Here is a 16,769-nt window from a genome sequence, read left to right as displayed (position 1 = left end):
GCAATTCTTTAAACGGTGACACCTGCTCAGAACCCAAGAGACATCTCACACGGAAGACAAATTGCTGCTTGTTGCCTTCTCAGAGGAGTAACCTCCCCCCAGCAGGATGTATACGCACTCACAGTGCTGGAGGAGTCTAGCTGGCAGCACCAGGCGTGGAATGGGAAGCTCAGCACAGCAATGCACCCACATACTGAATTTAAAATACTGGCCCTGACTTCCAGACATGGGAGCCATGATAACTCACCTAAGTGCTGAGCTTGAATAACCAGAGCAGCAGAAAGGCACGAATATCCTTTTCACACACCTAAGTGTAACCAGGGTTGGATTTGGTCACGGGATACAATTGCCTGTGTTTGAAAATCATGTCTTTTCTGGTATGTTTCACTTTTAAGGGGACTGTGCGAATTGGCTGACTCGAATGCACACCCTCACCCCGGCTGCCATCCCAAGAGCTGAAGGATTCCTTCTCAAGAAAAGGGAATAGCTTCTGGAGTATTTCTATTCGAAAGGAATTTGGTTTTTTGGCTCTTTGAATCTAAAGATTAGTTCTCACCCCTTCTCTCAAAACAAATTAGTTTCGTAACACCATACTGTTATTTTCATCCTGGTATTTGGCTTCTCAGTGGCATGTCTTAGGAAAGCAGGACACTCAGTGCACTATTTCCTCCAACTCAGGAAGACGGACAACAATATAATCTCTGAGTGTTTGTGAAGGGAAAGCATTTGACAGGCTTTTCTCTAAGGCTGATTAAGAAGTCTGCTTGCTGGAGTTTCATAACTCACTTTTATACATATAGTGATGGCCAACAATGCCACCCAGTGGCTAATGGAAGAACTTGTTAACATATCTTGTACCTACCTCAGTCCCACGGCCAACATGGGTTCCAGAAGCTCTTTGATGTCCTGCTGGATGCAGGGTCCCATAGCTCGTGCCAGCATGCTGATGCAGGTGAAGACTGTGGCATCCACCTGCATGGACTTCTGCCTCCTGAAAACAGACACCATAAGAGCTATTTACCTCAGAGTGCAATCCTGCATCTCTCTTCACCCCCCTCACTTATCAACGTCTCATGGGAACACCTATCAGTTTAATAAGCTGTCATACCCCACAGTCACACCAAAAATGGCATGATCAGCAGGTGTCTGTCCAAGAGCCTCTCTAACCTTCACACACTCACTTGTGGGCGAAATCTTTTGGCGGGAGTGCTGCTTTGATGATTTCAAGGACCTTGGGCAAGTAGGCCTGGAACTCAGACCTCACGGCCACAGACAGCAATCCCAAGGCTTGGAAGGCGGCTGTTCGCTCCTTCTCCTTCTTCACACAGCTCAGAATGTGGTTCATGGTGTCTGGAAGGTACTGATCAGCTGATCACAAGAGCAGAACAAGACAATCAATGAGTTCATTTGGCCTGACAGAGTGGACACAAAGTTTTTATGAGATTATGAGAAACCAACTTCCTATTGGCCTGTGTGGCTAAAAGCCCAGTGGTCCCTTTCATACGGCCCCCACTACAGAAACAGTGTAAGGGAGAACCTGGCAATAGTAGTTAAAAGACGCTTCCTGTAAGCAAGATGCCAAGCAGTTTATTGCTTGTTACTGCAGTGACCGACTGGGATCTGGTGGTGAGGAGAGACAATAATAAAGCTTTAAGGTAAATCCAGTTAGAGCCATATTGACAGTGCTCCTCTAACTCCAACTACTTTGGCTGTTCTCAGCACCTTGAGTGATTCAACTTTTGAAAGGCCAGCTGGGATTTTCTTTCATCCACAGAAGGGAAATCCGGATCGGACATTGCTGATAACTGGGATATAAGTGCAGGGAGTAAGAGGGTACAGCTCACCACTGAACATGGCACGCTCAGGGAGCATGAAAATGAGGTCCTGTTTTTATTAAGGCACTGAACACGGACTCCAGGCAAGGGCTTTCACTCTGCCAGCTTTACAAAGCAGTGAGCTCCCATCAGATGTCAAGGAGACCATCCAGAGGACAGTAATTCCCACTACTTAAAGCAGGAATCAAAGTGCCAGTTAGTACAATGCCAAGCACCAGGATTTCTGCTGCTGCATTACCTGTACATAGGTCAATGGGACCACATGAGCTAGAAACTCCCCAACTCACCTTCAGCTGCAGCCCCAGCCAAAGCCCAGCTGCAAGACCCCTCACCTGTGAACGCAGAAGGCCGGAAAGCAGCCAGCCGTGGCAGTAAGTTGAGGATTGTCATCTGGATTAGAGAGTTCTTGCTGGTTCTGCACTTCAAAACCCAGAGGCACACCTGGAACCAGAGGGGTTGGGCTTTAAAGGGTGCTCTGTCATCCTTGCCTTGTGGGGATCGCAAGGTTTTCCACTGTCATTCCGCTGCATCACCCCTCAGGAAGGGTTATAATTATACCTGTGCCACAGAGGGCTAAACTGAGGCACAGAGAAGTTAAGTTGCTCCCTCCAGGACACACAGGAAACCAGCCTCAGAGTCAGGGACACAGTTAATGGGTTGTGACCGTGATCCAACTATCGGGCCATACTGCCTCCCAGCAAAGGACATGGAAGGACGTCACACTAAGCGTCTGGTCTCTGCGCAGGAGATTTTGGGAGGCGCTAGAGAAAAGCCCACAGCTCACCTGATCAAACTTCTCCTCCATCAGATCCCGACAACATCGACTCTCGACCAACGTTGACTTTGCTGGGACAGGCGAGGCTCCAAACCCCATGATTCCTTGATGCGGGCTGTACCCCAGGAGCCCCACCAAGGCGTTTGACTGCGGGGGCTGTACAGACTGGAAGCTGGTGAAAGGGGTGATGTGGCGAGGCTTTGTACCAAAGCCCAGCAGGTCTTTGCAGTATTTGTCGTGCACCATCTGCTGCTGCGTGATCTCCTCCATCTCCTCTCTAAGGCGCTGGGCACAGAAAAAAAACACTTTCAAAGGCAGTTAAACAGAAGAGGACACATACAACTAACAAACTCATGGACCACAGGCACCCACACCAAGGGGGCTGTATGGCACGGACTGAACTGCAAACCAGACTTGACATCCAGGTGCCTTACATGCAATCGATTTTCCTGCCAAGTGGCCAGCAGTGAGACAGCACAGGCAAAGAATTCTCCCTTTTCGGCCTCAGAGTGGGAAAGAATCAGGGTCAACCAGTGAAATTCACTGAACAAGGCAGACTAGGTATGGCAGTGGCCCTAACTCTTACGGGAAATGCTGTTCCAACCCTGCATCCACTGCCCCCTCAACCAAAGGGAAGTTGGGGGATGGCCTAGGTGATGTCTCAAGGTCCCTTCCAGCCCTACATTTCTATAATACTGTGAATTCACAGTCTAGCACAGTGGTTCCCAAACTAGGGGCGCCGCTTGTTCAGAGAAAGCCCCTGGCGGGCCAGGCACGTTTGTTTACCTGCCGCGTCCGCAGGTTCGTCCGATTGTGGCGCCCACTGGCCGCGGTTCGCCGTTCTTGGCCAATGGGAGCTGCAGAAAGCAGCGCAGGCCGAGGGACGTGCTGGCCACCGCTTCCCGCAGCCCCCATTGGCCAAGAACAGTGAACTGCAGCCAGTGGGAGCCGTGATCGGCTGAACCTGCGGACGCGGCAGGTAAACAAACCGGCCTGGCCCGCCAGGGGTTTTCCCTGAACAAGGAGCGCCCCTAGTTTGGGAACCACTGGTCTAGCAGGACTCTCAGAATGTGCTGAGTTTCACATGATTAAACAGTTCTGGGCACTAACCTGACCCTCGCGTCCAACACATTCAACCACTTCCTATGAACCCACCAGCCCCTACGAACACACCTTCAGTTCAAATTTAATTGGTGCCAAGTTGCTGCTTAAATTAAACACATATCCATATAAGGTTAGAACCTATCAGGCGACCATCCTATATCACACACATTGAACAGACAGTGATGTACCTGTCCTACTACATACGGTCACAGGGGACAGCATAATGCAAGAAAGGTTTGAAGCTACAACTGGGAAAAGATCGTGGAGGAGTAATTGAAACTAAAGAGGGAGAGAGATCTATTCAATCACCTTGTCCATCCCAAGGGACGGAGGCAGAATTGTTCCCTGAAGGACATTCTCTAGTGCTTTTTCTAATCTAATTTTAAAAGTCCCAAGCAATTGGGTTTTCACCCTTTCCCTTCCCTTGGGAGGCTGCCCAGCATCTCATTTAATCACTGCGAGGAAGTGTTCCCACCTCCTCTGGCTATATCCTCCTATAACACCCTGCACAATTCCTCTCCTTCCTTTGTGTTTATATCCCACAAATATCTGTACTTGCTGCCCCACACATCCAGTTGTCACTTAAAGCTATTTAATGTCACTTTCCATCATGAATGAACCCTCCTGTCCCTACACATTTGGTACTGTTGTACTAATTCCCTTCACTTTGCCACTGTGTTTGTGACAATTAAATGCCCTAGACCCCAGTTGCTTGTGAACTTCTCCAGCTCAATCAACCCATTTCCAACCCAAACGGATTAATCGCATGTGCCCCATTTTATTAAACTGAACAAGGAGACACCTCCGTTCGGCCAACCATAGCACCAAACACTGGTCGCCATCTTGATAAGTCACTCACCTCTCCCTCCATGCTGCTGATTCTCACTAATTCATTGAGGATCAGTAAGGCGCCGTGGATTCGGTCGTCACGATTCATACCTTTCTCCTTGGCCAAAGTCTCATCAAAACCTTTCTCTGCCTCTTCGTATGTGTGCTGAACAAAGATAATAGCAACCTTAACAGAGACCAAGTCCCCTCAATGTAGAACAAGGGAATATAGCAAGTCAGTAGTTACTGGGAGCCCATAAGTTCCAAGAACAGCTACAAACCTCAGCTGATCTACACTAGAACAGAGCACTGAATAGTTCTGACCCAGTCTACTCTGGCAGCCAAACTGTTTTCAACAGAAAGAGTGAACAAAGAGATCTGCGTCTTCCATCTTCTCTCAAGAACACACCATTATCATAGCGTTCATGGGGATTATTTGAAATGTGTGTTGAGGCCTTTCATGTTTTGGCGCCCTGGTCATGTTGCCAGTAGGACGTGCTCAGGTCTCACGGTGTCAAATTAGTTTGATTGCATTGTTCAAGCCTAACATGTGAATTTAGAACTCATTGCCAAATAAGTACAACCCCTGGCTGCAGCATTGTAACAGTGCCATTGCTGACTGGCTCTTTGATCACTGATGCTGATGAGACCTTGAGGTAGCTGAACCCATAAAATCTGCACGTGTCCCTAACTACTGAGCATTCTGTTCTACTGTTGGCAACAAGTTACAGAACGTACAATAGAGCCCTGGTGGAATGGAGTGTCTCACATGCTTTTGGGGAGGGTAGTGTAAACAGTTTGGTTCAGCCTATTCTAGAGGCCAAACCATTTTCAATCCTGACTGAGAGAGGCCAACACCTATTGACATATGAGGATCAGTCTCTTGGCTTTTGGTGCCGACACTGAGGCTTTTCTGAACTCTAGAGGAAAGCTGTTCCAAGATTAAGGGATTATTTCCTTACTCTGTACCACTGTGGCTTCTGCATCTCTTTTGGCTCCCGCTGGGTGGTGAGGATAAGGCAGGCTCGTAAGGCAGACACGGCTCCCTCTCGGATGGCCTGTTTGGGATCCCACACAGCAACAAAGATGTTATCGAAGAATGGCTGCACTTGCTGGAAGAAGAAGGTGGGCACGCTGATTGCCAGCTCACGCAGGACCAGAACCTGGAGAGAGGAAGAGAGACAGTGGTGTTAGGGACAGATTGGAATTCAGAGACTGACCCCTTCCCTGTGTCTGTCCAGACTGTAAGCTTCTATCTGCTCTGCATCTATACAATGCCTAGCAAAACAGGCCCTCATTCTTGGCTGGTCCCAAGAGACTATGATAATGAACATGATTAATGGCAGACCAGCTAGCCAGCATCACAACTTCTCAGATATACAATGGTAGCCACTCCAATCCCTGACAGCTCTCATTCGCTGCATCCGCCCATCTATATACATAGCTCCCATCAGCACTACTCATGAGCCCTTTCCCAGGAAGGCTGAAGAGGAGTACATACAGCTGCATGTCTTCGACCTTCATTCCTATCAGCTCCCAGCCACTCCAGAGCCCGTTTCACCTCGAACTCCACATATTCCGCCGTGAAGGTATCACCTGCCAGAGCAAGGCGCCCGATGGCCTTGGACGCCATCTCCATGACGACGGGGTCATTGGAGGGGAGGAGGTTCCGAAGGTAATTGGCAAATCTGCCAATGCGGGTGGCATTGCCTCCCTCAACGCCGATAAGGCTTGCTGGGGAGAAGGAGAACAGGAGTGAAAGCTCTGCCACCGAGTCAGCTTGCCAGACAGTAGGGTAGTCCCTGGAGAAGAGTTAGTATTCCCTATCCATTCTTTAGAGACTCCCATTATCTCTTCCTAAACCAGAAATCCACCACAGAAATCAAGCAATAGGAAAGGATCACCAGCCTTTTAAAGTCAGAATTTGTTTAGTAAACAGGGAAGCTTATCAAGTTCTTTCCACAGGTCACAGATTTTCCACCCTGGGATTGTGGACCCATTCCCAATTGACAGGCATCCACATGCAACCACTACAATTGGCCCCCTTCTTGACAGTCTCAGTAGAGGCGCCAAGGACTGAATGGACTAAGGAGACTGAATGCTCCCTCACCCCTAGAGATGGTCCCTCCAGGTCAAAGTTGAGGCACACTGACAGGGGGCAGTGTGGCTGAAGTTTGCACTGCCGGTGCCTGGGTTGTACCTGCTCTGTAGATAAAGAGGCCATCAGTGTCCAGGGTTGTCAATCCGGCACCTTTCAACAGCACTAAATTCACAGAAACAATTTTAGAGTGATACTGTCAGCTTTGAAATCAGATGCGGTCAACAAAGATTTCTTTTCCTAAGTTACTTCCACCACCTCCAGATACCTTGGGGTTGGTTTGGTTATGGTTCATGAAATCAACCCACAAGCAGTTTCTATGTAGTTAACAAAAGGCAAACGCGAAGAGTACAGAGTGTGTTTTTATACAAGTTACCTGCATCCTTGTGTGTCACAGGATTTGGGCAGCTTTGCCATGTAAGAATGAAAGCACAACAGGGCAATTGAGAGAGACACTAAACAAAATGAAGGCAAAAGCCATTTAGATCCCTCCACAGGGATGGGGGCTGCTGCCCTTGAGCAGGTGACTTTAAACAAAAAAGAATGAATGTTCTCAGGCAACTGGGAGTCCGGAGTCTTCGCCTCTTGTGACCACCAATAAAACTGGACACTATGAGAAGTATTTTCAGAAGAGCTCAGGGCCAGATTTTCAAGTGCTCAGCACCTACATTGGGGTCAGGTTTTCAAGAGCTCAGTTTCCAAGGAGGCAGCAAAAGGGCCAGATTTTCAGAAGTGCTCAGCATCCAGCAGCTCCCATTGTGACATTTATGGTCAGATTTTCAAAAGAGCTCTACATTCTATACGCACCCAGTGCACCAAACTCTCTTAAGTATACTGGGCATCTCTTGTGGTATGGAGTTCTCTTGACAATCTGTCCTGATAGAATAACAATTTGAAGGGAAAGTTCACCAGAGGCTCTGAAGTCCTTCACTCACCTATGGCGAGAATGCCTCCTTTCCTCTCGTTTGCATCAGAGCTAGAGACCAGTTCAAATATATGGTGATTCAGCTGATCGTAGAAGCGGGTAGATTCCTCCTGGCTCATCTGCACAGGAAAGGAATTCAGACCAATTTACAAACTCTCCTCCATTACACATGCCCCAGATAAAGGGTATGTCTACACTTCCCACGATCGATCCCCGAATGTGCTCCCCTTCGACTCCCGAACTCCACCAGGGCGAGAGGCGGAAGCGGAGTCAACGGGGGCGTGGCAGCCGTCGATCCTGCGCCCCAAGGACGCGAAGAAAGTCGATCTAAGATACGTCGACTTCAGCTACGCTATTCTCGTAGCTGAAGTCGACGTATCTTAGATCAATCCCCCCAGTGTAGACCAAGCCAAAGAAGGGCAACACCACTTTTCAGGGCTCCCAAACTCAAAAGCAGTAAATTAACTGTGGGATTCAAACATCTAGAAGAAGCAATTATATCTCCTGCCTGTGCTCCTGCCCTGTTAACCCAGCCCCTGTTCTGGAGCCTTACTTACCTCAGCATCCCAAATCTCTACCACCCCAAGCATCCAAGCAACATACCTCACTCCCTAGCCAAGTAGTACAAACGTGTCTTCCCAGCTAAATGCTGCTGCTCCCACATCTGCAGCACTCACCTCACGGAACTCCATGGTGACATAATGCTGCAAGTCCTTGGCGGCTTTTGCCCTAATTTCTTCATTGCGGCTCTTCAGGCCACTGGCAAATTGCTGAAGGATGGACACGGTGCTCGACATGATGGCGGCAAGCTGGGACTTGGGGTATCAAGTCCAGTGGATCCTTTAGACAGAAAACCTGTTTATTGCTTTTGGCTAGTATAGAAACTAATCACAGCTCCCTCCACCACACTGCTCCTATTTACTGCTCCCAAATACACATCTCATGAGAAACAGAGGGCTTTCAGATGGCATGGTAGCTACAGAGCCCTGACAGATATATGACAGGGGTACAAGCTCCTTGGATTCCGCGCTAGGTCCTTCAGCGCACCCTAAACAAACTGGACCCAGCTCAGCCTCAGCACAAAGTGTTCTTGGGTACATGTGACATGCCCATATCAATTACATGCCCAAATACCAAGACAGGGTTGTGTTTCAGAGTCGTTCTCGGTCAAGCAAAGTTACAAGGAGGATAAGGCCCGCTTGGTTAGCATGTTGATATCATTACTTTAGTTTGCTCCTCTACAATCCCTTTCATCCAAGAACCTCAAAGTTCTTTACAAGCCTCAATACGCCCAGGGTAAGTGTTATAACCTCCAATGTACATTCATGGGCTGAGAGTCTATTCATGCCAGCAACAGTCATTGTAATGGGATGTTTAATGTTGTGCATGTGTAGAGACCATCTTGATGGGTGCATTTTTTTTTAAAAGTTGAAAAAGAAACGTTTTAGAAAGGAGGAAACCAACAAACAGGTCTTCAAGTACTTTGCTGCAAACAAACAGCAGGTGAGTTGGGGGAACTAGGACCAGAACCCTAATAGTCCCGGGTTCCTATTCCTCACTAGCCGCGGGACAACTCTGCCTCGTTAAAATCCCTGGGTACAGCAGATGCCCCAGAGGAATCAGGAGACAGTGTGGGATCTTTCCTGCTATCAGCATCGCCCCAGAAGCCATGATCAGCTCCCAGCATGGGAAGAGTCGCCTAAATAGGCCTCCTCTTCCCTGGTGAGGGAAATGCCTTCGCAGCTCCCCAACGAGCGGTGTTTTCCGGTGCAAAGGGGGTGTCTAGCTCGGGCGAGCAAGGCCTACGAGCCTGCGCACACCGCCAAGGGCAGAGGCCTGGCTTGCATGAGCGGGGGGCACGGATGCCCCGCCTTGGGAAAGCCGGCGCAGACCCAAGGCCACGGTCCCAGCCAGAGCGGCGCGGCGCGGGGAGGCCCCGGGGGTAGAGCGGCGGCCGCCGGCCTGGCTGACAGCTCCGGGCACTGCTCCGCCTGGGGCACGGGAGGGGAGTCGGGCACCTCCCGAGCTGCGGGGGCGGCCGGCCGGCCGGGGGAGGGAAGGACCCGCGGGCGGCCCCGCTCACCCGGCAGCGCCCCAGCCCGGCCGCCGGGGGGCCTGGGCCAGCCCGGCCGGCGAAGGGGAGGCCGCCCCCATAGGCCCCGTACGGGGGAGCCAGGCCGGGGTGTCCCTACAGCGGGGGATCACTCACCGCCTCCGGCCGGCCCAGCCGCGCCGGCCCCCTTGCGACCGGTTCCCCAGCCTGGGCCCCGGGTTTCCCCACCCCCGCTGCTGCCGCTGGGCCGGCGAAGAACCGGCAACCAATCAGCGCGGAGGGGAATGTGACCAGCGGGTGGAGCAGCCAATAGTTTTACAGGTGAGGAGGGGCTACTAGGGGATCGTGTTTCCACCCCCAAATAACTGCCGGAGGCGGGTGCAATCGCTCATGGCCAATCAAAGGACAGATGGTGATATACTGACACTTAACTGAACCAATGAGAAGTTGGGTGCCGCCTGATTGGTTAGAATTCAGAGCTTGCTCCCCCCATTGGAAAGCCGCATTGCTTCCGCCCTCTTTGAAGCCACAGGTATTGTGCGCATGCGGGAATGGGGAAGCGTCGATTGTTTTTTTTTTAAACCATTGATACGGTAGGAATCTTCCGCCGCGTGAACGCTTGGTCCTTCTATTTCCTCCAGCTTCTCTACTGCTCTGGGTGCAGCCCGCCCTGAAGAGCACCAAGGGCAGAAGAAAGGCTCTGTTACCGTAATGTTACGTATAGAAGGTACTCGCTTCTGTGACACCTAGTTTGGAGAATAGCTAATAGCTGTAATAATCAATACGAAGTGTTTAACATCCCTGATTTACCGCTAATCTTAATGGTTAAGGGTTCATATAACAGACTTGTTATTGATACTAATGATTAGATGTTAATGTTCAGTAATAGTTAAATATTAACCGATAATTGAGTAACAGTGACTCGGAATTAACGTCCTAGGCTTTCTCTGTGTCACTTATTACCAGATTATTCCAGTCGCTCCTACATATTAATCCCTGTGGGTTGTTATCCCCATTTTGCAGGTTGGGGAAAACGGAGGCTCAGGCTCTGATCTTGCAGGCAGGAGTCTGCGGGGCTGTGTGTGCATGCAGCACCCCGAGCACCCGTGTGCAGGGCCGGGGGTAGGGGAGTCTGTTCTCTGTGGTTAAAGAAGGGGGATGGGGGCTCAGGACTCCCGGGTTCAATCCACGGACTGGCTGAGTGACCCCGAGTATGAGGTTTAACCTCCCTGTGCTGCCGTCCCGCTGCGGGAAGATCCTAGCCCCGCTCCCGTATTACTAGTATTGTGGGGCTCTTCCCCCCGCCCCTCCCGGCCCAGGGCTCCCCTCAGAGCAAGCGGAACCCCCGCGATCGGAGCCCTTGTTTCCGGAGGGGCGGCCCTGGCTGGTGCCCACGCGGGCAAGATGGCGGCACCGCGGGCTGGTTGCCATGGTCCTGAGTGCCCGGCTCGCGCGTGAACGGAGCCGGATCCCGGCTCCGCAGCAGGTGAGGGGCCCTCGGAGCCGCCCCAGGAGACGGGAGCGCAGAGTCAGCCCCGCCCGGGGCCGGGAGCCGCCCCCTGCCCAGGACATGCGGAGGTCGGGGGAGCTGAGGCCAGGGTGGGGGTATTAGGAGCCTATATAAGAAAATGCCCCCAAAATCGGGACTGTCCCTATGAAATCGGGACATCCGGTCACCCCAGCTGAGGCGCCCCATGGGGAGGAGGAAGCCGGGGAAAGACCCCGCTTCTCCGCTGTGGTGCCCCGCTTGGGAAGGGGCCCGCCCCTCGCTCTCCCTGCTGTGGGTCCTTCGCTCGGCGGTGGCAGCTGCAGAGGTTCACGTTGCGGGGCGGGTCTCCCCTGGGCTGGGTATGTCACCAGTGAGTCACTGGTGAGGCCTGGGGATTTCCCTTTCCTGATGCAAACTCCCCCTCCTTTCCCAGGTCTCTCTCCGGCACCTTCTCCTGAGGCAGCTGCGTGAAGAGCATGGAGGCTGAGGATCAGACCGAGAAGATTAGCATCAGCGCTGAGAGCCCCAGAGGAGGTGTTGTGGGGGAGCTGGGCATCGGGCTGGTCAGCTCTGCGAAGAGCCACCCAGGCACCTGGAGGCAGAAATGTGCAGCCTACGTTCTGGCCCTGCGGCCCTGGAGCTTCAGCGCCTCTTTGACCCCAGTAGCCCTGGGCAGTGCCTTAGCCTATCGGTCCCATGGATCCCTAGACCCAGGGCTGCTAGTGGGCAGTGCAGTGGCTGTCTTGGCTGTGCATGGAGCAGGTAACTTGGTTAATACCTACTATGACTTCTCCAAGGGCATTGACCACAAGAAGAGTGATGACCGGACATTGGTGGACCAGATCTTGGAGCCTCAGGATGTGGTCCGATTTGGGGTCTTCCTCTATACCCTGGGCTGTATCTGTGCTGCCTGCCTCTACTGTCTCTCCACTCTCAAGTTGGAGCACCTGGCCCTGATCTACTTTGGGGGACTTTCCAGTTCCTTCCTTTATACTGGAGGTAAGGACTGTATTCAGTACTCTGAGTCTGTGGCAGGAATTGTGTGTGAAATGTATATCTGGTGTATGTCAACTGGTTTGGTTCATTATCTGTGTTCTCTTCTTCAGGGATGGAGCTCAGTTTGTATTATCTGAATGGGTCCTCATTTCTTATTAGCCAGATCTAGTTTCAAATGAAAAGTAAACTTAAGACATGCTTTAAGAAATGCACCCAAGATTAATGAATAACACTGATGTAGAGTAGGAACATGAATTTTTTTTGTGGGGCTTATCAAGATAAAAATGTCTTTTGCCTCTTTCTGCAGCTGGGTTGTTGAAGAGACACCTAGTGTTTTGCTATAGATAAGATTAAGCAATTTCTAGGATTCGGAGGATATCATTTGAAAGATGTAGCAGCTGTTAGTCTAACCTGATGGTTGCGTCTGTTCAGGACCAGATTCGAATATCTTTACTCACGTTGTGTAGCACCTTTCTGCATGTGTGATCCCGTTGACTTCAGTGTGACTGCTTGTGGAACAAGTATTCCAGGTGGTAACTGGAATCTGCCCCATAATCTATGCTCAGTGGGTGAGACTGGAGAATTGCAGACATTGTATTTGCTTTATTATCTTTGGAAAGGGAGAACAATAATCAGTTCTGGGGCAATACGAGAGCATGTGTAGCCCTGCCCTAGTTGTATTTGTGTTGGCTGTTTTACCGCATTTTGTAGGAGCTGCTGATCTGTTTGAGTAACATCTATTATCCTCCATAAAGTGAATTTCATCTGGTAACACTTGTTTTCCACTTGTTTCTTGCCACAGGAATTGGATTTAAATATGTTGCACTTGGCGACTTGGTGATCCTCATCACATTTGGGCCCCTGGCTGTCATGTTTGCCCATGCAGTGCAGGTTGGCTATCTGTCTGTCTCACCGCTGCTCTATGCTGTCCCACTAGCCCTCAGCACTGAGGCCATCCTGCACAGCAACAACACACGGGACATGGAGTCTGACCGGCAGGCAGGCATTGTCACCTTGGCCATCCTCATCGGCCCCACGTTTTCCTACATGCTCTACAACACGCTGCTCTTCCTGCCGTACCTGATTTTCTGCATCTTGGCCACGCGTTACACCATCAGCATGGCGCTGCCACTACTTACCATTCCTATGGCCTTTTCGCTGGAGAGGCAGTTCCGGAGCCAGAGCTTCAGCAAAATTCCCCAGCGGACAGCCAAGCTCAACCTCCTGCTGGGGCTCTTCTATGTTTTTGGTATTATACTGGCACCAGCAGGCACGCTGCCCAAACTGTAATGGCGAGAGCTGCTGTAGCCCCATGACTTGAGTGTTAGTGCCAGAGCTCGGGGTGCAAGTGGGTGGTTTGTTATGGATGGGGCCAGAGCAAGAAGGCTGGCTCGAGCCAGTGACTCCATGTGAATTTTATGGGCTTTGGTCTTGTTGAGATAAGCAGTTTCTCTTGTACGAGAGACTTCCGATGGTGTCTTAGGAACTTCTTCTCTGGGAAGAGGGTTGAATTGACTGTGTCTCTGGCTTTCTCTCGGTGCTTATTGTAATTCACCATGTGAGCAGACAGACATTTCAAGGACTTGATGCTACTGCCATTGAATTCAAAGGGACTTTCGCTATTAACTTCAATAGGAGCAGGGTTGAGGCTTAAATGTGAACTGTCCCTTCCCCGATCTGTGAATCATCCCCATACAACATGAAGGGGATTCAGCAGCTCCACCCCTATGCTGTAGCACATGAAAGTTGCCACTGAATGTTTTATTTTTGTCAGCATCATGGATAAAGCAGATGGTGCTACTTCACTCCTCTTGATAAACTTCATCCTCACCACCTGGTCCGTGTTGGCTCTCACTCATATTTTCCCACCGTCACTGAACCCTGTTCTTCACTGGGAAATTTTTTTGTTCCCTGCGTGAAATGGCGAGTGTTGATGTAAGGGCTCTTTGCAGGACGCCCTTGAAATGTCCAGATTGACTTGATCTAGACCTTGTTCTAGAACTCCGACTGCCAGGAGCACAGTGTTCCTGAGCCCGAGGGGAGGGTATTAACCAGGGCACAAGGAGCCTTTTAGTTGCGATCAGTAAAGTCCAGCAGGGTGTGCAGTGTGGCATAGTCACCTTGGGCGTGTTATGGCAATGAGAGGTTACTCACCTGAAAGGGGTGATTGCTGTTCAGTGCTGATGTAATGGAGGAGTTATGACAACTGTAAAATGGAACTGGCACCGAGGTGTTATATAGGTGACATCAAAGTGTTCAAATGGTTTCTGGTGACTTAGCTGCCGGTTGTGATTGCTTCACAGCTGGACACCGTTACTCAGGAGCAATCTTAGCAGGCAGGTGACAGCTTTCACCAGCCTCAGATTCAGTTATTAAAATAGGGCGATGCCTGGATCAGACTTTCTCTCCAGGCTGCCCAGGGAAAACAGCAAGGCAAAACTGGTTTAAGCAGTCAGTCTGCTGCTTTGTACAGTAGAGAACCTGGCTTTGGTTAGAAACCCAGTCAGAAGGGGTTGATCTCAGCTGGAGGGAGAGAGGCATCTAGCAATACTTGGCAGTGATTTTCTGGGAAAATGTACACTTCCTATTTTCGGTGCTGGCTTAAAGCTCCAGTGGGCTGGTGATGAGCATTTGTCAAAGAACCAACTCTGCCTTCTGCCAAGCACATTCTGTCTCACAGACTGAGGAGTGGAAGTGATGGCAAAATCAACCCCGGTGGTAGAGAGAGCTATTTCCTAACAGAGCCCATTCTGCAAGATGGAGTGGGTTGATCCGGTTAATCCCAGGGTTGTATTGTTTGTAGGTCTTTCAGCAGATACATCATGTGCCCTTTTCTTGTTTGTTATATGATGATATGTCTAGCTCTTGCATAGCTATAGTTTAATGGGGATTGATGTGGCAATTTTTTATGCATGTTCCCTAAGCCATGTTGCTTCTGACAGGCAGAATGTGAACAAGAAATTTGAGAGCTGTAGTTCTTATGGTGAATAGTCTAGGAAATGTCCCTCAGTGGAACAGCAACACATAACACTATGATTGATCTCTTCCTTACAAAAAGGGAAAAGACTCCTGGTTAGAAAGTCTGTCTGCTAGTGGGAAAGACCAGTGCTATTGCCACAGAGCTGGGGTGAGAGGTGACCCATTTCATGCATTTGTGGCGCCATTTTCTTGGGCATTCAAAGTGATTTACAGATACAGGGATTAGAAGGAAACGTGTGCAGACTGCTTCCATTCATAAGCAGCATCAAACATAGCAGACTTTGGAAGCCTTAGGGGTGTGGGGTGATCTGTGTATGGTAAGGGAGCTGGAAACGCCTGGATTCTAATCCTAACCATCTCATTTGTTTCCCCCCAGTGGCCTTGGGCAAGCCACTTAATTTCTCTGTGCCTGGGTTTTTCCATCTGTAAAATGGAGCTTATCGTTGCCTACCTCACTGGGTGTTGTGGGGTTAATGTAATTTGATAAAGAACTTTGAAAGTAAGAAGTGCTATATCTATGCTGGATATTTTCTCAGGCATTCTGCTTCTCAAGCCTTACTTATATAGGAAGATCTTTTTGGTATAACATAAGGTGGTGAATTTAAACCAGTAAAGTTGTACCAGTATTATACCATGCATATGCTCTTATTCTGGTATGAGAAGCCCCTTTTTGGTTTAATTTATGTTGCTTGGGTACAGGATTTAATCTAAACAAAAGCCAGGCTTCTGTGTCCACATGGGGATTTATTTTAGCATCACTGGTAAAACTTTCCATATAGACAAACCCTAAGGCAACTGGTCTTGTGTTCCAATATCCTCAGTTCAGATGCTGTATGTCCAGCACCTCTTCTGATCATAGGCCTTTTCAGCCTCTTGCAATAAGCTGTATTGCTGCATGCTGAGTCTCTGCTGGTAGCCGAGCAGATCTGTAGCACATCTGTCCAGCGTATGTATTAAATGGCCTCCTGACCTCTCCTCTCGCCCAGGCAGAGGTTCAGTGAGGTGTCTAAATGTTCCATTTGTAACAAGCCACGGTTAATTATTTTAAACGGCTCCGTGTTACGTTTCTGGGTTTGGATCTTCTGGGAGAACATGTTTCCTATGGACACTCCTCTGTACAGCTTTGGCGTAGAAGCACTGGAAAGCGCACACCCTAGGTACGCATGAGGTAGGCGCCTTTGACCATAAGAGTCCCCTTGTGAACCCAGCAGCCCTGTCCTTGTATGTCGAGAGATAATCAGTTCAATTGAAAGGGCAAACATATGTTTGAGGGCAGATGTTAATAGGTTTTGGGGATCTAATCTATCAACAGAGGCCACTTTGGAATACAGCTTTCTATGCAGGGCACTGATGAGCCTGAGCATTTATAATACTGAGACAGACTTCAATTGAACTTTGTCTTTTTAATAAAGATAAACTTGCTTATCAACACCTGCGTGTTCTCCTGCTCTTCCTGTATCAAAGTCCCCGCTTCTGACTTCCTTGCAACTTTTTAGGTGGTCGCATTTGCGCCGCAGGCCCTTGGCAGCGTGCTGCCCCCACCAGTCTCCCATCTGGGCCACAAACCAGGGTAAAGGATTATTGGGAAGCTTTCTGGAGTAGCTGTGGTCACTAATGCCTGCCCAGGACACAGGCACACTTGAGCCTCTTCAGTGTCATTCTGCCACTCAAATCATGTTTCTCCTGC

At 49.9% G+C, this 16,769-nt stretch overlaps 2 protein-coding genes across 6 annotated transcripts in view; one reads left to right on the top strand and one right to left on the bottom strand.

Annotated features, from left to right (window-relative positions):
• Nucleotides 1-9,927, bottom strand: part of MTOR (mechanistic target of rapamycin kinase) — a 101,097-nt gene extending 91,170 nt beyond the window's left edge. Inside the window, exons 1-11 of one of the 2 annotated variants that reach the window (XM_039509591.1) lie at nt 9,775-9,927; nt 8,243-8,405; nt 7,576-7,684; nt 6,743-6,805; nt 6,044-6,276; nt 5,505-5,705; nt 4,574-4,708; nt 2,620-2,895; nt 2,168-2,276; nt 1,182-1,368; nt 863-991 (exon numbers count right to left, since the gene is read on the bottom strand). In XM_039509591.1, the coding sequence (XP_039365525.1) occupies nt 863-991; nt 1,182-1,368; nt 2,168-2,276; nt 2,620-2,895; nt 4,574-4,708; nt 5,505-5,705; nt 6,044-6,276; nt 6,743-6,805; nt 7,576-7,684; nt 8,243-8,362 (1,562 nt within the window). In that variant the 5' untranslated portion in view covers nt 8,363-8,405; nt 9,775-9,927. The remainder of the gene's footprint in view (nt 1-862; nt 992-1,181; nt 1,369-2,167; nt 2,277-2,619; nt 2,896-4,573; nt 4,709-5,504; nt 5,706-6,043; nt 6,277-6,742; nt 6,806-7,575; nt 7,685-8,242; nt 8,406-9,774) is intronic. The other variant, XM_039509593.1, reaches the window with a different exon arrangement.
• A 245-nt stretch (nt 9,928-10,172) lies between these two features.
• On the top strand, nt 10,173-16,513 carry UBIAD1 (UbiA prenyltransferase domain containing 1). Of its 4 annotated transcripts, none has more exons than XM_039509599.1 (3): nt 10,173-10,211; nt 11,541-12,106; nt 12,906-16,513. In XM_039509599.1, the coding sequence occupies exons 2-3, from the start codon at nt 11,584-11,586 to the stop codon at nt 13,391-13,393; spliced, it is 1,011 nt and encodes a 336-aa protein (XP_039365533.1). In that variant the 5' UTR covers nt 10,173-10,211; nt 11,541-11,583; the 3' UTR covers nt 13,394-16,513. The 4 variants fall into 4 exon arrangements, with proteins under 4 accessions (XP_039365533.1, XP_039365530.1, XP_039365531.1 ...); XM_039509596.1 differs by lacking the exon at nt 10,173-10,211 and adding an exon at nt 10,213-10,345; XM_039509597.1 differs by lacking the exon at nt 10,173-10,211 and adding an exon at nt 10,961-11,104.
• Nucleotides 16,514-16,769: the final 256 nt, after the last annotated feature.

Source organism: Mauremys reevesii, linkage group 21 (assembly GCF_016161935.1).
Source record: "Mauremys reevesii isolate NIE-2019 linkage group 21, ASM1616193v1, whole genome shotgun sequence".
Classification (NCBI taxonomy): Eukaryota; Metazoa; Chordata; order Testudines; family Geoemydidae; genus Mauremys; species Mauremys reevesii.
The sequence above is the reverse complement of the archived record's forward strand: the minus strand, read 5'-3'. Positions and strand labels throughout refer to the sequence as shown.

Excerpts from the sequence above, each read along its gene's own strand:
- UBIAD1 (XM_039509599.1), top strand. The coding sequence starts at position 11,584 with ATGGAGGCTGAGGATCAGACCGAGAAGATTAGCATCAGCGCTGAGAGC. Across the intron at positions 12,107-12,905 it reads TTCCTTCCTTTATACTGGAG|GAATTGGATTTAAATATGTT; the intron begins GTAAGGACTGTA and ends TTCTTGCCACAG.